Genomic DNA, 18,239 nt, shown 5'->3' with positions numbered 1-18,239 from the left:
GGGTTTGACAAAGCAAAGCCAATATGCCTAATTGCGCTTTCCGAATAGTCTCTTGATGCACTTGTGTTGTGCTAAAAGACACATGCTCCACCACTTTGGCTTTGGCATGTGTTGGCTGCCCCCCAGATGAAGATAAACATTAATTTTATTGGATTTTCTCTGGGTAGGCAGGTGCAGATACAAGTTGGTTAAAATTGTGAAGAGTTTTCTTCAACGACAGTCTCTCTTGAGGTAGGTCACCTCGGATTGAGAAGGGGTCCCTGAATGCTTTTAGCAGGGTAGCCTCAAAATGAACGAGCTAGACCTGTGCGATACGTGTTATGCACTAGGTTAGAGTCGTTCTCTTAGCCGACCGGTTTCTGTGGTGCAAATAAGTGGGCCACATTCATCAGGGCTTGTGCAGGGCATCTACATGTGTGCCTGCTGTTAGTCTCATAGGGCAGCGTTGTCTGCGTGTCTTAACGTCCTCTCCCTGTAGGGGTGACAGGAGGGGAGGGGGAGAGAGAGAAAGGGAGAGCAGCGGTGAATATCACATGCTGTCAGTTCAAGTTGTTAAAAGACACTGCACTGGTGTGTCAGGAGGGGGAAAAGGAAGACTTACCCGCTCCGTGTGATCTGGTGGTTTAATCAAGAACGGTGAGACGGCCCGCTACCTGGGGGCCAAAGGACAACAATTATTAATGTCTAATTAGATGTCTGAGTACATCGGATCGGAAAAAAGTCAGTACAGAAAGTTACTTATTCTTCTAACCAAATTGAGTAGTTTTCCTGTCTAATGCGACACGCGCTCGGCGTTGTCGCTACACATTTAGCAAACATATTTCTGACAAGCTTCAGTACATCCCGGATGCCCACGAAGGCGTGACATCAATGGGAGAGGGAGTGGCTAACCCAGGTGGGCCACAAGGGGCTTACCTCTGAGCAGAGTTCAGTCCGTTTCACGAGCCGTGCGCGAGAGGATTGAGTCTTCGCGGGCCGTGTGACTACACTATTTATGTTGCCATGGGTTGGCGCGTGGTCACGTGATCACGCGTGCCTGACTCTGGGATGGCCGTCCACAGAGGGAGATTGCGGCCATCACCAGGTCAGGCACCGCGGACCGCGGGTCCCCAGGAATTTCACATCAAATGTTATGAGTGGGAAAAATCCCCGATTTTCATCATGAATCTTGCTGCTGGTGCCTGCATGTACCATCCTGTGCAGCCATTCATACATACAGCACTCATCACGGGCACAGTCAGGAGCACCAGTCCAGAGTACATCAAAAACAATCAGTCACAATGAAAGTTAAATTAAACAGAACAATGTTGGCACTATTGATTCATAACGTGGCCAGAGTTTGCCAACTGGTTGCTTCATTCAGTCCGTCTTTATCTGTTTTGAGACGGAAGATCCAGAGTTGTTCACGTTTGAACAGTAGATTCTGTAGGTTCCCGCCTCTTGTGGGGATAGACACTTTTTCAATTATTGTCCATGTGAAGTCTGCCGAGGTGTGTTTAGCAGCTAGAAAGTGTTCTACCATGGGTGCCGTGATCTTCTTAGTGCGGATACAGGATCTATGTTCCGCAAGGCGTATTTTTATAGGGCGTGTTGTCATGCCTATGTAGCGTTTGTCACATGGGCATGTGATCATGTAAATCACGTTGCTACTGTTGCAGTTAGTCAGTGTTTTCTGGATCCACGGGTAATGCCACCCTATGTTAATGGAGGTGGTTCTCTTGGTACTTGAACAGGCATTACATGTGCCACAAGGAGTGTGGCCCGTCGCTGGGTTCTGCCCCCACAGTGTATTCAATCTGTGTTCTTTCCACTTACCTTCTGCTTCCTTGTCTGTTGACTGCACCAGGAACAGTAGTGTTTCTGGCACAGCTTTGACATCCGCAAGGCCTCCATGCAAAGGAAGAAGGGACTATGTCTAGTTCCTTCTACCCGATCCATGGCGGCCATCTTCTTTTTTTTGTGTGTAAGTTGCGAAAAATGTTTCACAATTTACAAACTATTAGTATCCCAGTACAATGTGCCGCTTTACTAATAGAAATAAACCCCCTCGCTGTAGGGCCATTACCATATCCGGGACTTGGTTGTAACTATGGCCCTGGGCATTACCTGACACGGTAATGACCTCCAGGCTCTGGGTTTATTGCTTAAATACTGTGGCAGCTGGCAAAAAAATCATATTGCAGATTTAATGTTCTTTGGAATTGTCAATGCTTAGTTTTCTCGTGTTATTGCAGGCACTTTGAGGATGTACAAACAAGCATTCAACCAAAACACACGAGCATTATAGCTGCGTTCATAAAAAGGAAGCAAAATATGAATTCAGTGTCTATTCATCAGCAAGCTGATATTTATCTGATTTTGCAGTCTTGGTTTTGTGCACAAAAGGCAGGTTTACTAAAAAATAAAGTTGTTTTGTTGCTTCATTTGTATATATGTGGAGAAAAAGGTTCACTCCATTTCTTATTTGAAGATAAAAGAAACATGGGAGACCCTCTACTACCTATGCTCTTTCTTTCAGTTGTTGAACATCTCATTGGTTGGCTAGTCTCAGAATAACGTCATACACCATTCGATGCACTCGAGATGATAGTGCCTAATCTCAGATGCATTTTTCTTTCAGGCCTGGACGCACGCTGGCATCCTGCTCAAGCACAAGTACAGTTTCTTGGTGGGGTGTGCCTCGATCACTGATGTCATAGCGCAGGTGAGGGTGCATCGCCTAGCTCCATCGGGCATACTGAGGAGGGGGCCTATCTCTGAACCTCTTCATTGCTGTTTGTTGACACTTGCAACCCATGCTAACTCTTTGTTTGGATGCTGCTGGATGCTCCGGATCTGTTTTATTTTGTTATGTTAAAGGTTCCTATATCATGCACAGTTGCCATCTGCGTGGTTTCTTGGCGCTCTGGCGGATCTATAAAGCAAGTTGGTGGTAACTTAGTAGGAATGAGCGGTAGAAAGAGCAAGAGATCTGTGATGTGCTGTTGGCAGCTTCAGTTCTGTTGACACTGTTCACTGAGAATAGGTGTGTTTTTCAGTTGGTAGTGACTGAGTCTCTGTGTGGTTTGTTTTGTTGTTGTGGTGTAGTGAAGTGCATGTGGTTTGCTGTGCTGTAGAGGTATGGTTGCTAGTTTGAGAGGTGTATGCAGAAGGGTGAGTTTTTAGTAGGGTTGGTTAGTGCAGTTGGGACACAGTAGCAAGTAAAAAACACCTAGGTTTGAGATACCTGGCAAGTGGGGAATAAACAAGGTATATAGAACCTGGAGGCACACCTATGAAAGATGTTTTACAGTTAGGTAAACAATGAAAGTATAAGTTTTGGAAATAAATTTGTGGTGCGTGGGGAGAGAGGCTCAACCTTGGCATCTTGGGTACGTATATGGAAAAGAGTGGTTGTTCCCAAAAAGGTTTGGGAACTCCCGTCCCCTGCACACTGTCGAATATCTGTAAATACAGATCAATAACTAAAAGGAGTTTTAGATACTTGTTTTTTACATTGTTTCAGGAAACATTTAGCATAAAGTGATTATAGTAAGCAATTTAAGTGGTACATAAACCATATTCATTGAACAAATACATTTTTTGAAGAAACGAAGATTGTAGAAAGTATTGGTTGCTTTATTGTACATAGTACATGATGGTGCCCAACGCGTTTCGAGTTATCAACTCTTCTTCAGGGGCAATGGCACAATTTTTCTAAAAAAGCGAAGGAAACATAAATCATATTTTAACCAATTATATAATTTCATATAGCCTATAGGCGTTTTAAACTCTAAAAAAATGACAATACAGCCATCATTTCAGCAAGTGATAACCATTTGAAAAGTAATGTTAGGATACAGATATCAGTTTACAAGCAAACCCCTCGACTAGACATTGTGGTAGTCATTTTTTGGACAAAAGAACAAAAGGTAACTCCTATTTTACTTTTTAAACAGATCCTGTATCTCTAGGAGAGGTAGGTAATATTCCCGTTCATAATCCAATTGGCATATTAGTTGTTAGTCAAACATATGAAAAAAGCGCTTACCCTACAGGGTAGAACGTTGTGCAAGGATACGTTTTTAAATAAGTGCTTCAGGATAGAGTTTTCAAATTTCTTTCTTTGAGTCTCTCTATAGCAGGCTTTCCCAACCTTTTTGAATGTGGGGCCGAAGCATGAACTTGTTGTCACCCGGAGGGCCGGCGAGCCAAAAATCAACACCCTCACCCAAAGCAGTATATTCAAAATCGATGGTGTGTGACCTTTGACACAATTGCATCACAGGCAGTGATAGCCATGCAGTCCCAAAGATGTGTCAGGGACAGTGATCAAAGGTTAGTTTGTTGTGATTTCTTCCACCAGTGTGTGATATTTTACTGAAACGGTGGGGGCGACCGAACATAGCAAGGGAGATATAACGATCTTGGGGGGGGTTCCCCCCCCAAGATTTTTTTCCAAATATGGGGATGAAATGGTGCATTTTACAGCAGGAAAAGTGGCCAAAAAGCCATAAGTTTACAATCAGTTCTACAGGGGAACATGTACATTCCATGTCACTAACAGCAGACAAGAACATTGTAGAACACCACATTTTAATGATCAATGTGTCCACAGTGTAAGACAGCACTGTCACTGATGTAACACATTGGCATGCTGGTTGTGGCCAAAATATGCCTCTGTAGCAACATGTCTATGCTAGTTGTTACCAATTTAGGACAGCATTGCCCTGTACAAAGCATGATTGATGCTGCCTGAGCATGTGCAGTGTGCCCAATACATATGGCAGCTTATCTCTGTAATAAATGTTCATTACTCCTGTGGTAAGGAAAGGAGCATAATCCCATTCAAAAGATAAACTGTTGAAAATTGATCATCCAAAGGTGAACCCAATTGAAGAAACGCAATGCAAGCCCAATCTAAAAGTATGAAGGACTTTTCTTATTGCATGATTAGTCAGTTGTAAAGTTGCAACTTGTAAAGCATTCAGCACAGTTAAGAATGATTCTAACACTGCACATATTTTCAGTGTGACACTTGCCATTGTTTTTGCTTGCACTAATGCTCAATATCCGCTGGCACACTTGATGTGGCAATGCAGAGTATTCCAGATAGGTGTCCATCTGTCAAAAGTGATCTTGATTTTGTTTTTATGCTCTTCAATCTTGAGAAAAACTGTTCACAGCAATACGTGCTGCCAAAAAGTGCAATGAACCGAAGTGCATGATTAGACAGATTTGGGAAAGAGTCCTGTGTAATGTATTTACTATAAAATGTATGTAGGGTATGTTCAGAAAAGGCTCTCTTCAGGTCACGATTACTTTGCATGTCAATTAATTCCATTTGAAACATGTCAGGAGCATTGGTGACATTAGTACCAAACGGATCTGCAAAAATCTTCAGTACATCACTGTGCTCCCTGAAATCTGAAAATCGGTTTTTAAATTCATTCAAAAGATTCCCAAGCAGTGCCGAATACTTGTCATGGTTGATGCTGTGAGCAGATCTAGTCATCAGTACTGTGAAATGAGTAGCATTTTTTTCATTCAGCTGTTTCTGAAACAATTCCAGCTTATGAACAAAGGATTGGATGTGCTCATACAGCTTGTTCACAAACTGTTCCTTCCCTTGCAGTTTTATATTCAGGTCCGAAAGATATTTTGTTATGTCAACAAGGAATGCCAAGTCATTCAACCAGCTTGCATCATCCAAGAAGTTGACATCTTTCCCTTTGTTCGTCATGAATGTTTTAATTTCATTAAGCAGTGACCAGAATCTGGATAGTGTGGCTGCCCTGCTAAGCCAACGAACTTGGCAAAAGTAGATCACATCATCATGGTCTGCTCCCATCTCCGCAAGAAATGCTTGGAACTGTCTATGGTTAAGCCCTTTTGCCCCTATGAAATTCACCGTAGAAACAACCTTTTCCATCACATGCGTCATCTCCAAGGCCTTTGCGCACAGTTGTTCCTGGTGAATGATGCAGTGATGCGTGATGACATTCTGGGGAACTGACTTTGCCATTAAACTGACAAATCCATTGTGTTTGCCGATCATAGCAGGGGCCTCATCAGTTGTCAGACCACAGAGTTTGTCCTCTGGCAGATTGAATTTTAACAAGACACGTTTCACTTCATTGAAAATGTCTTGTCCTGTTGTTTTGCCTTTCATTGAACATAGGTCAAGTAGCTCCTCAACAATTTGGAATTCTTTGGTCACTCCTCGTACAAAGATCGCCAGTTGAGCGGTATCACTCACATCTGTGCTTTCATCCACCCCCAAGCTGTAAAACTGACAGGCACCCAATCTTTTCATCAGTGAGTCTGCAATGTTTGATGATAGGTCATCTACTCGTCTAGCAATTGTCTGATGTGAGAGACTGATTTTCTCCACCATTGCTTGTTTGTCAGGGAATGCCACAGATGTCAATATTCCCAAGCAATCTTTGACAAATTCTCCATCGGACAATGGTTTCCCTCTCCTCGCTATGGCCTCGGATATCAAGTAACTTATCGTGGTTGCTGCCTCAGAGTTCTGTCTGCCAGCTTTGAAGAACGACTGTTGCCCGATCAGGGCCTGCTTCAGCGAGTTCGCCCGATCAATCCTAATCTGGCCAATCAGGTTGTCAAATTCAGTGGCATGTTTTGTAGTATAATGTCGCTTGACATTGTATTCCTTGTAGACAGCTACTTTTTCCTGGCAAATCAGACACAAGATGTTCCCCTTTTGTTCACACACAAAGAAATCCTTGGCCCAACTATCCTTGAAAACACGACATTCAGCATCAATCTTTCTTTTCTTCTGATTCGCCATCTATTGAGAGTTGGGTAGGTTTTAGTCATATGAAAGCTACATTGTCACAGGCCCATTACAATAAAATCAATTCAAACTTACTTGTATTACTAAGTAATAATGTTGTGGTTTTAATATAGGCAGAACATTGGGCCACACTGTATGGCATGATTAAAAAGCCTCACTCATAGTATTGTCCCACAAATCTATAACAATGCCTGTAGAGAAGCAGTGTTTGGCATGTGATATACAAGTCAGTGGGGGTGGGTGCGGGCACAGGCTGTGGCACCCTTGTGATGCTACTTAAATATGAATTAATGCCAAGGAATGCTCTTATTCTCACGTGGCAGGCAGCCAGAGGGAGATAAAACACTAAAATGCCATTGAAAAATTAGTAATTGCTCTGTCAGCTTTGTTCTAACGCAGATAAACTCAGAGGATAGTGCTCTTACCTGGTGGAGGACAGAGAGGCAGGTCAACGATAGTATCAGGTAAACCGGAAAAGGCGTTGCTGCAGCGAGCTGATAGAGTTGAAGGTGGCTAACAAGTTATGCCTGTTGAGGAGAACAACATGTTTTATTTGTTACGGCGTGCTAGTTGCTAGAGTCTTCCAGCTTTGTAGTACTGCAAATTAAAGGCAAGGCTATTAACCAGTACACATAATGTCATTGTATAAGTGGGGAGGCACAATTTCTTTCACAATGCTTCTTTCCCAAAGTATATATGACAATGACCAAAGCCCATGTCACCTACTTTTGCCTTTGGCCCCCTCTTTGCCCCTCCTAAATTTGATTCCTGATGACACCACTAGATTGACCAACTATAGCGGCTCATGAGGAGCAGGGGGCACAATTAGTGAGCTGCAACTAGATCCATTTCAGCCTATATGTCTGCTACCATAGGTGACTGGTCCAGGGGGCACCATAGGCAGTAACAGTCCACCGCCACGGCCCAGAAATAAAATAACTCAGGTCCACGTACCCCACAAACATTGAACACATTTCCTACAAGAATGGATCACCATATGTATCATTAATATCTTTGTGTATAGATCCATATTGTCAAATTACTATGAGTGGAAGCAGACGTCCAAGGGCAAATGATAATATGTTATTGTATAGCACTTACAATATAACTCTTTTTTATAGAACAAATATGCATACAATATCACCCAACCTGTGTTGGTACTGATTTATCGACCTACATTCTCCTAAAAAAATGCACCGGGCCTGTAACTGCCTCTGGTACCCCCTTCCAGCAGTCTCCCATTCCATAAATAATGCATTTAATCAAAAGGGAAACACTGCACAGCGAAATGAAACAAAAACAAGTTCCAGAAGATACCCAGGCCAACACAGGCTGCTAGTAGGCTTCTGTACACCGGTCATCTCCCTGAGGCGCTGCATGTGTCTGTTTCTGAGGGCCTGCTCTCTGGCACTGGGTGGTACAAGGTCCACCTTTGTGCAGTCCATGAACCAATTACTCAAAACTACCATATTATGGAAATTACCAACTACACCCACTGATTCGGTATGTGAACATTGCATGATTTGATCACTTGATGATACCCAGAAGGTGCATGATGGTGCCATAATGCATGTTCCATCAAGGTGTCCCACATCACGATAACGGAGCAATGGAAAACGGCGGATAGCACAGGGGCAACCTGCTGGTCTTGGAAGCAAGGCCACGCAGAGCAACAGAGGTTTAAATCCCAGATCCACACTTAGAAACGGAACTCGGGTATTACATTTAGCTTATAAAAAAACAATTAAAAAAATAAAATGCTACCATATGGAAATATGTCAGGTTGAATTGGACATGTTGGCTCAAGATTGTCCCAACTAACAAAACACATGTGCCACTAAGTGGAACACTGCAACTACAAGAGTGAATATTTATCCCAATTCATATATGTTTGGGGACTTAAGGCTTCACCCTAAGGTACCCTGGCTAGTCCAGACATGGAAATGGCCCAACCAACATTGCGGAAATAAATAAATTAATCGGGTCCATGGACCCGACAAACATTGAATAAATTAATAAATAAACTGGCCCGTGGCCTGTTACTGCCTCTGGTGCCCCCTGGGGCACCAGAGGCGTTAACAGTCCCCCACCACGGCACATAATTCGGGTCCAAGGACCCGACAAACATTGTGCTGTCTAAAATGCACTGGGCCTTTAACTGCCTTTGGTGCCCCCTGTAAGGGGGCACCAGAGGCAGTCACAGTGCTCCGCTGCCACGGCCCGCATTATTTATTAATTTATTCAATGTTTTTCGGGTCTGTGGACCCGATTAATTTATTTATTTCCGCAATGTTGGGCCCAACCAACATTGCGGAAATAAATAAATTAATTGGGTCCACGGACCCGACAACCGTTTAACAAATAAATAAATAAACTGGGCCGTGGCGTACCAAAAAAAAAAAAAAAAGAAACACAGAAAGAAAACTTACCAGGCCTCGCTTGGTCACCGGCGTGATGCTGGGCTGGGCTGGGCTGGGCTGGGCTGGGCTGGGCTTGGCTGGGCTGGGCTTGGCTGGGCTGGGCTGGAAAAGAAGTGTGAAGGTGGTGCCGGCACGGTATACCTTACCTTCACTCCGCCCATAAACATGACGTATGTGATTTCCATTGGCTGAGAAACAGCCAATGGAAATACTGTGACCATGCAAGGTTTTCTTTTTTTTTTTAATATGACGTACCTTGCATGGCAACAGTATTTCCATTGGCTGTTTCTCAGCCAAAGGAAATCACAACCCATGCCGGCTTGTTTGTTTGTATTTCCTTTGTTTGTTTGTTCAGCCTCGCGGGCCACATGAAATGGCTCAGAGGGCCGCATTGTGGCCCGCGGGCCATAGGTTGGACAACCTTGCTCTATAGTATATAAGAAAGAGTGTTACGAAAAATAATCTAAGTACCGAAAAAAAAGGAAGATGAGGATAGGTGAATGGCAACTTACATGTCGCTCAAGAATCAAAATGCTATTTACCATATACCATCGGATGGTTATCTCCAAAAGGGAATGGCTACAGGTAATGTCCAGGAGGCGGCAGTCGGCTGAGTATTAAAAAAGGACAGGTAAAGAAAAGAAGGTAAGTATATATAGTGGCCTGTAGATTTGAGGTCAAGTATTAGGTGCCTAAGAGGCCAAAGTACGTACTTAAATCTAGAGAAAAGGAGCTTAGAGTCTTCACGGTGAGTCGCGTCTGCCGGGCTGGAGATGCAACTGCACCGTGAGGCGTCTCCTTTTATACTGTCATTAAATGGGTTGATCACAGGAGTCAAGTGTGGCAGATACATTAAAAATACTATGCAACACGCCTGCTTTCTTTCGAGCATCTCACGCACAATGTTTTCTATTTACTTATGCAAAACGTGATTGTGGCGTCACTCGTCTGACGCACACCACATAGCAATATGATTATCCGTCAACAAACATGACGGTAGAAATCTACACATGCGCACATCGGCGTATCTGCCGCGCATGACGCCTGTGATCAACCCATTTGATGACAGTATAAAAGGAGACGCCTCACGGTGCAGTCGCATCTCCAGCCCGGCAGACGCGACCCACCGTGAAGACTCTAAGCTCCTTTTCTCTAGATTTAAGTAAGTACTTTGGCCTCTTAGGCACCTAAGTTAAGTAAGATAATAAGAGTGTTAGGGTTTTAACGGAATACAGTAATTGCTGCACTTCCCACCCAGTGCGCACTTACCTAATCCGTTGCTGCTGATTGACGGCGGCGGACTTCACAGGCGAACCTAGGCTTTGATGTGTTGCAAGGAGTTCCTGACTTTCATCAGTAGGCCTGCTCATTGATTTCCTGCTTCAATTCTAAAATATAAAGGATTGTTTTTTGTGGCTGTTGGCTGAGTGCCGTTTTGATTTCATAAGCCAATGACTAGTGTGGAGGGCAGTAACAGTCGGTAACTGCCACTACCGAGGGCTGGTGACACCATTACCAACTGGTACAACCTTCGTTGCCAGTCATGGCCATCAGAGTGCAATGGCATTACGTTTTTTATGCGATTGGGTCTGCAAAAGGAAGGGGAAGTGGTTCTCCACCCCCAAAAAAGTGGATAGCCTCTATAAACAGAAAACGGAGCTTGTTTGGAAGAGAAAAGTCCCGTTCAGTTTCCATTGGGTATAAAGGGAAAGGGGATACTTGGCTGGGGAGCGCGGGCAGTAAGGAACATGGTATCACTTCAGGTACGTGTAGTATTTTAATTTAATTAATTGAACACATAAAATGTTGTACAGCTGAAAGGTCAGGGACCAAGGGAAGTTTGTCCTAATCTTGCCTATGAAGAGGGAGGCCATGGGAATATTGGGTCCACGGGATAAGGGATGGTGTGACTGCTGGCATAAGGGAGTTGTGGACATCCCACGCAGTGGGGAGACGGAGGGCTAGGCAGACACGGGGCATCGAAGGGGTAGGGGAAGAGTCATAGATTTGAACTGGGGACAGAAGACAGTGTTGCAGAGATCAGATTTGTGAAAAGGGAGGTGCTTATTTTTGATAGAAAGGGAATGCGAGACAGGGAAATCGGACATTCAGGGAAGAGGAAGAGTGGAGACCAGAAGTGCACGAAAGATGCTGATATGGACATCAGTGAGGTGGAAAATGTACACATGAGAAGTTAGGCCTGTCGTCTGGAACAGAGAAGTAGTCAGACAGGGTGCAAAGGATTGCTGGGGGCATGTGGTGGGGTGCAGGCAGTACCAATTAATGCTTTAAGCAAAGCTATAAAATACATGAAATCGTATTTTATTTTAATATTGCATGTTTTTCTGTCTGGCAGCAGGGTCGGACTGGGCCATAAAATTGTCTCGAGCACCAATGAAAAAGTGGCCCACATTTGGAAATGTCTCTTCATTCCTTTTGTAACACTGTTTGAATAGTACCCAAGGGAGAATTTTTTGATAAAATGTGATGCAAATTGTGCATTGTAAAGAATATTTATTCAGCAACACTGGTCAAAACGACTAGCCTCATAGCAAAGTAACTCATCAAACTTGCCCACATTGGCCAGAATAGTGGCATACTATGACCCAAAAAAATGGCCCCCACCTGCATTTAGTATGTTTGGTTCGGCCATGAGCCTATTGCCCCATAGGCCAGTCCGAGCCTGTCTGGCAGAATACTTGCCTGTTTCACTCCTTAAAATCATGCCAATAATCTCAACAGAGAAAGAGGCATTAACAGGTGTGCATATGCCTGACCCTTTATGGCTCCTGCCCAACTCGGGTGACTTGCCCAGACCCGTGTCACAAGCAGCATCTTCCACCTCGAGGACCAAAGCTGTAGTGGACCTTGATGTGAAGACCGCGTGTGAGACACACATGCTTCTTTTAATATGCGGGTGTAGTGTCCTTCCTGCCGATGCAATCTGGCATGTTGGCGCCAACGCGGGCAGTCGCTGTCAGACTGGGAAGGTGGAAGATCCGGTGGGTGTCATGAAAAAAGTCTTCCTGAATTCCCATCTGTTTTGCCTGCCAATACCTAAGAAGGAGGAAGGTATTCTGTTTCTATGTCGCGCGTTGTGATGAATGCGTGCTTTATATTTAGCCGTAGAGAAAGTATCTGTTATTCTGATTGACACGCACATTCATGCTTACATATAGGTTCTGTTCCTGTCAAGCAAGGGCTCAGTACAGTCTCTTTGCTTTCCCTCTCATGTGAACTGGCTTGCGGCCCTGGATGTCAATTATGGCTTTTCAGGGTTCGCAGCTGTGTTACCCCATGCGCTTCAACTTGGTATCCCTTGAATGATCGTGTGTGTGTGTGTGCGTGCGTGCGTGCGTATGTGTGAGTGGTGGTTGTTTGGGTTCTCTAAAGAATAGAGCCGAGCAGACTATTCCAGGCATTCTCTAAGCCAAACCTTTCTGGAAATGCATCTGGAAAAGTTTGAGGTCCCCAGCGTCAATCCTTTAGGGCCCCACAAGCGAAGGTAGGTTGTTGCCACTCCTTACAGGCCCCTGTAACATGCCTCACTGTCCTACTGAGGATTAGCATGCTACACAGCAGTGTTTTAAAGTTTCTCGTGCTGTAAATAGAATACAATTGTTTAAGATGTACAGCTGTGCAGCAAGGGGGGATGCAGGGCCATTGGGGTGATGTGGGTGGGTGATTGGTGGGTGATAAAAGTGACCCACCAATATTTTTGGCCTCCGGGCACCACAAATATTGACTTGTCCCTTTTGGGGTAGTCCGGTATCTGCGCGAGGACTGAGAACAATCTAATTAATTTAATAATATGATAAGGATATCCCTAGCCTATATCATGCTCATCATAACATTCAAGAATTTTTCCAAAACTATGTTTACAATGTTTGCTATATGGCAAGTTCTGTGAACAAATGAATTCTGTTTAGCTTCTTTATTTGGAGACAGACGAGATCCATCCAACATGCTGTATTCTCGGGGTCGAGTCAATAGGACCTAAAACAAAAGGGTCGAATTTTTTGTAAAAATATATATTTTTTGGGGTTTCTGTATAGGATAAAAAAAGTGGTTTTACCACAAAAAAGAGGGTTGGGGGGAACTCACCCAAAAAAATAAAAAAAAATAAAATCGACCCTTTTGTTTTCGGTCCTTTTGATTCGACCCTATTGTAGTTTGATCCTTTTGATTCGATCCTTTGACCTATAACCTTTCACTCGGGCGTTTCAAGTCCAGTCCTGGTTCCAATTTCCATTCTGGCACTTGTAGTCCTGTTTTTATAACTGGGGAATCCAGGATTTGACATCAAATGACCTTTAACCCGGATTCTATTCATTTGATTTTCTTTTTTTTAATGCCTGTATGCTGGGCTCTCCTTCTGGGTATTCCCATTAAACTAGGGAGAGGGAGGGAGAGCAATTAATTGAAAAGAAGCTGTGGGCCGCTGCAGAAGCTGGGACAAAGATGTTGCATGAGAGGTCTCCTTTTCACAGCATGGTTCCTCCCTTGCAGCTATTCATTTAAAAAGTCAAACAAATAATAAGACTACAACATTTCGTGTGTGGGGAGACTCCCTGGGATATGCCCCCCTAGAAGATAAAAAAAAAATAGACGAGAGAAATGTTGCATTCCCCAGGATTATCAAATGTGTTATGTTAATGTTAAAAGGATATTTGTTCCGCGCACTATCACCACTGGAGTTGTACCCTGGCATTCTGGCGGCTCTGTAAAGGGAGGGTGTGGTGAGTTAGTGGGAATGAGCGGGAAAAGTGCAAGAGAGCAGTGATGTACCCTTGGCAGCCTCAGGGCTTGGTTTTATTGGCATCGCTTTTAGAAGTGTGTCACTAAATTACCAAGTTCTTTCAAGATGTGGCGCATGAATATCTCTGCATTTCTATCTAGATCCGGTACTGGCTAATATTCACAATTGTTTCTATATATGACGCCCATCAATATTCAACCACTGTATCCAGATGTGGCACTGGATCTGTTCTAAATTTTTCTGCCCAGTACTTAACCAATATATAGGGGAGGCCTGGTAAGAGTGCTAGATATTACCATTTTTTGTTGCTTGCTTTTTTGACAATTCATATTTGTCAATTAGAGAGCTGTGATTCCCTGCATTACCAAAATTGAGTCAATTTGGGAATATCACCTCCTCTCTCTGTACCGCGGTCAACTTAAGTTTCATAATTGGGTGTGCATAAAGCTGCCACCACCTTAAGAAATGCTACATAGACCCAAACCGGCGTTGACAAAGTCAGTGGACATGTAAAGCACAGTTTCTCCTGGATCCGGGTGCAACATATGGGTTTTAATAATGGAAATACCTGATAAAATGAAACCACCTCTGGACCTTCTTTAGAAACTCAGGAGATACACAGACACCCATCTGTTAGACACTTGATCCAGTGACAAGCACTTGGAAATAACCAACTGGAATAATTACCGGGGTACCCTGCCTTGAGGCGAACATCCAGAGACAGCAGAGGCTTTAAACAGCAAGGGGGGGGGATATCCGAGTTGGCTTCTCCTGGATCCAGTTACTGACATTTACCTTATTTTACAATCAGGTAACCTGTATAAAGGGCAGAAAATAGTCACCCGTTTTACATTATTGCAAACGAATTTTGTGCAATACTAACATTTATGCTTTGTCAATTAAACACTGAGAACGCATATGGGCATACGTGCTCCTACCGTCCACCTTTTATACTCCATTTTTATAAAAATATACTATATTTCACCAGTGTTTACTTTGTGGACCTCTTTACGGTTTCTGCCCCCCCCCCCCTTCTAATAAATATTGTTTGGTTGCAGTCTCTAAATTAAATGGAGCGAGTCTTGCAGGGTTTTTTGCACGAAATACGGCACAGGGGATCATACGCATGCAATCCATGATTTGTGACCCTGCTATACATGTATACAGGTGCATGGATGTTGTGATTGGCTTCCTTTGCGGCACGGGGCTGGCCCGGTTCGGGGGAGCTTCAAGGCTGATTCTTTACATACATGGGTGATGCTAGGTCTGGCAAGGTTCTGGGGCCACGCTAATGTCAGGACTGTCGTGACTCGGGGCTTACTAGTCTTCTGGTTTTAGCCCCTGAGCTTCTATTTGGGGCTGCAACCAAAAGACCCGGGGCTATAACCCCCTTAGCCCCCCATCCGCCTGGCAACACCTCTGTATATGTCACTTTACTGGAAGGAGGACATTTACTTGCCCAGTGCTCGTTTGTGCTATGGATGCAGCTAATTAAAGTTCATACATTTTTTATAGGCAGCGTATGCATTGGGAAGCGTACACCACATGTTTTTTGTTTCGTTTTGCATTATGAATGCATATCATCTTTTGGTCGCTCCACGTTTATATATTATTTAATGCTTCATTGCTCAAGGAATGGTATGTGCACATGATGTAATGTCCATGCCCTTGTTTTGGCATTTGCAGCCATTTTCAATGTTAAGCATTTATAGGACTTCAGCTTTTTGTCATTTCAAGGTTCTCCAAAGCTTGTTGCTGTGACTATGGTTCTGCGCTTCGTCTTTTGCAGCCACTCCTATTTTACAGACTATTGAAATGATTCGTCTAATAGTTTTCTGAAGTGTGTCCCGCACTCATTTCAGTCTCACAGGATTTATTCCGGAGCACCCTTATGCACTGGTCTCTTTCCTCCTGCATGTTGCCTTATTTGTTGGCACCTGTGTACAGCGCCTGGTCAATCAGGTGGCCATGAACACGCACAGAGTGCAACACTAACTGCCGCACGTTCTCTCGGCCACCCAGGGTGTCCATCATTTTCTTTTTAGCCAGCGCCCCAGCTTCGCAAACCCTTCACCCACAACCCCACCCCCCCACAAGTCCCATGGAAGGTATGTTTACTGCTCAGATAATTACTGCCGAACATATTGCATTGTTTACAATTAATTGATGTGAAAATATACAGAGGGGGGTGGGTTGGAGTGAACCCAGTTCCACACCTGAAGAAAAGTTTGACACACCTATCACTCCATGGTAGGAGATGGTAGGCACTCCATACAATACTCACTATGATAAAGCTGGATCAGCGCAGCACCACCGCAGCGAGACAGCCCATTAGGAACCAGCAACAACCCCACCCACAAGGATACAGCTCAAACTGAACCAGAAGTGAAGTACCTAACATCAAACCTGGCATCAGTATACTGACCCCACTAACCGCGACTTCCTGCATACTTAACCCACACAAGTCACACAACCATTTCTTTCCCAGCAATCCGCATGCACTTTACCACACCACAGTAAAAACACATAAACAGCACCTACAGAACACGAGGTCTCACCCGATGCGATACTTGCACCAAAGCCCAGCACTCGGTGTATACCGAGCTGAAGCTGCCAACGGCACACCACTTCTCACACTCTCCTACTCCTCTCCTCCCGACTAACCATACCCGCCCTCCTTCCTGTTTACAGATCCGCCAGAGCGCCTGGGGACCAATTCCATTGGTGACGGTGCACTATATAAGTACCTTTAACATAACATTAAAAGTGGGAGGATGCGGGGGAGGGCGGTGCTGCGCGGATATCTCCTCGCATTCATTTTTGCATCGATTTGTTGAACGATTGGACATTTTCGGCCGACAGTAATGGATGCACAGTCATCACATAGATCCCAACAGGTTCATATCTCTTATGTTTGTGACCCAATTCAGATAGCTCTTCATATACATAAATGAGTTTATAATGCAATGGGCTACGTTCCTAATTTCTGGACATTTTGACTTATTCTCTTAACTTGCGCTATCGAATTCAGAGCATATTTTTTACTTCAGTTAATATTTATTTACTTATTACATTTAGGTAGTTACACCACACAATATTCCCTTATTTGGTCAATTTTTTGTTACAAAAAAGATCCATCCGATCGTATCTGCAGGCTCACTATGAGCACAAATCGTTAGGATGTTGTGTGTAAGCTGGGCATATTTTTGTTGTCTTCTAGTGTATGATTCAGGTTAGAGGATAGGTGTATGGCAGCCATGGTGGCCACCACGAGCACCGTGAAGTAGGTCCCATAGGTGGTAAATGGGGGCTCCCCCCAGTTGCCCAAAGCCCATCCATAGTCTATGGTGCACACACACCCCATCAGCTGCCGGAAGCGTAAAGACACCTATTTGCAATAAGGAGATTCCTGTGGACCATGTTGGGAGATATTCTGTTTAAATGCAAGCATAGCTCTCCTTAACAAGACAGCAGAGCCTGTTAATTACATGCAGCGGCAAAAGTGAACTGACTTTGTCAAAAGAAAGACCATCTTTGATCAAGATTTTTTGATTCCTTCCTGCATTGGACCATGGGACCATGTCACGGTTTTATTACACGACACAAATAAGTCAGGGATCTCCTTCCCCTATTCGAAATGTGCCGCACAATAAAAACGCTTTGTTTTTTACACTTCGGAGTCTTTGTTTGATTAGGCCTCCAACCCGTCTCACACCCAACCTCCACAAATACCCTGTGTCACAATGGACTAGGAACCAGGCCGGTGTGTATCAAGAAGATATGTATTCATTTATTATTTAATGTAAAAAATGAGAATCAACAAATTACAACAGCCATCAATGTTGTGGGAACACAAAATGCAATGTCCTTTTTGATGAAGCAGTACACTGAGATAACTCAAACTAGACAGCACAAGAATTCACTTTTTCTTTCAAAACACGGCAAGAAAATGAATGCACACAAATAGGAAAATGCATACGCACAAAATGATGCTTAAGTCCTAGCAACCCTCACTACACCCAAACCTCCACTAGGCTGGTGCAATGCGCCACCTGTGGAAATGTTGGCATCAGTGGAAGTTACAGTGATTCCTATCTACGTTTTGTGTTAACCTTCATGTGCGGTCTAGACTTCTGCCAATATGGACGCCAAATCTATATTGCTGGGCGGAGACATTGAATCCCTGCTTTGTACCCGACTCTTGGTGTTCGTCTTGCCCGTCCTCTACTGCTAGAGCACCAGCTATCTTGCCAGTTAATTG

The 18,239-nt window shown here is 44.0% G+C and overlaps 1 protein-coding gene across 3 annotated transcripts in view; it reads left to right on the top strand.

Moving 5' to 3' along the window:
- The window catches only part of ANKH (ANKH inorganic pyrophosphate transport regulator), a 759,848-nt gene that overhangs the window by 468,984 nt on the left and 272,625 nt on the right, over positions 1–18,239 (top strand). For all 3 annotated transcript variants that reach the window (XM_069620449.1, XM_069620448.1, XM_069620450.1), the window contains one exon: positions 2,621–2,704. In XM_069620449.1, coding sequence (XP_069476550.1) covers positions 2,621–2,704 — 84 coding nt within the window. The remainder of the gene's footprint in view (positions 1–2,620; positions 2,705–18,239) is intronic.

The sequence above is a fragment of the Ambystoma mexicanum genome, chromosome 5q, assembly GCF_040938575.1.
Source record: "Ambystoma mexicanum isolate Mex_15411 chromosome 5q, UKY_AmexF1_1, whole genome shotgun sequence".
Taxonomy (NCBI): Eukaryota; Metazoa; Chordata; class Amphibia; order Caudata; family Ambystomatidae; genus Ambystoma; species Ambystoma mexicanum.
Note: the sequence above shows the minus strand (reverse complement) of the source record. Positions and strands in the feature narration are given on the sequence as shown.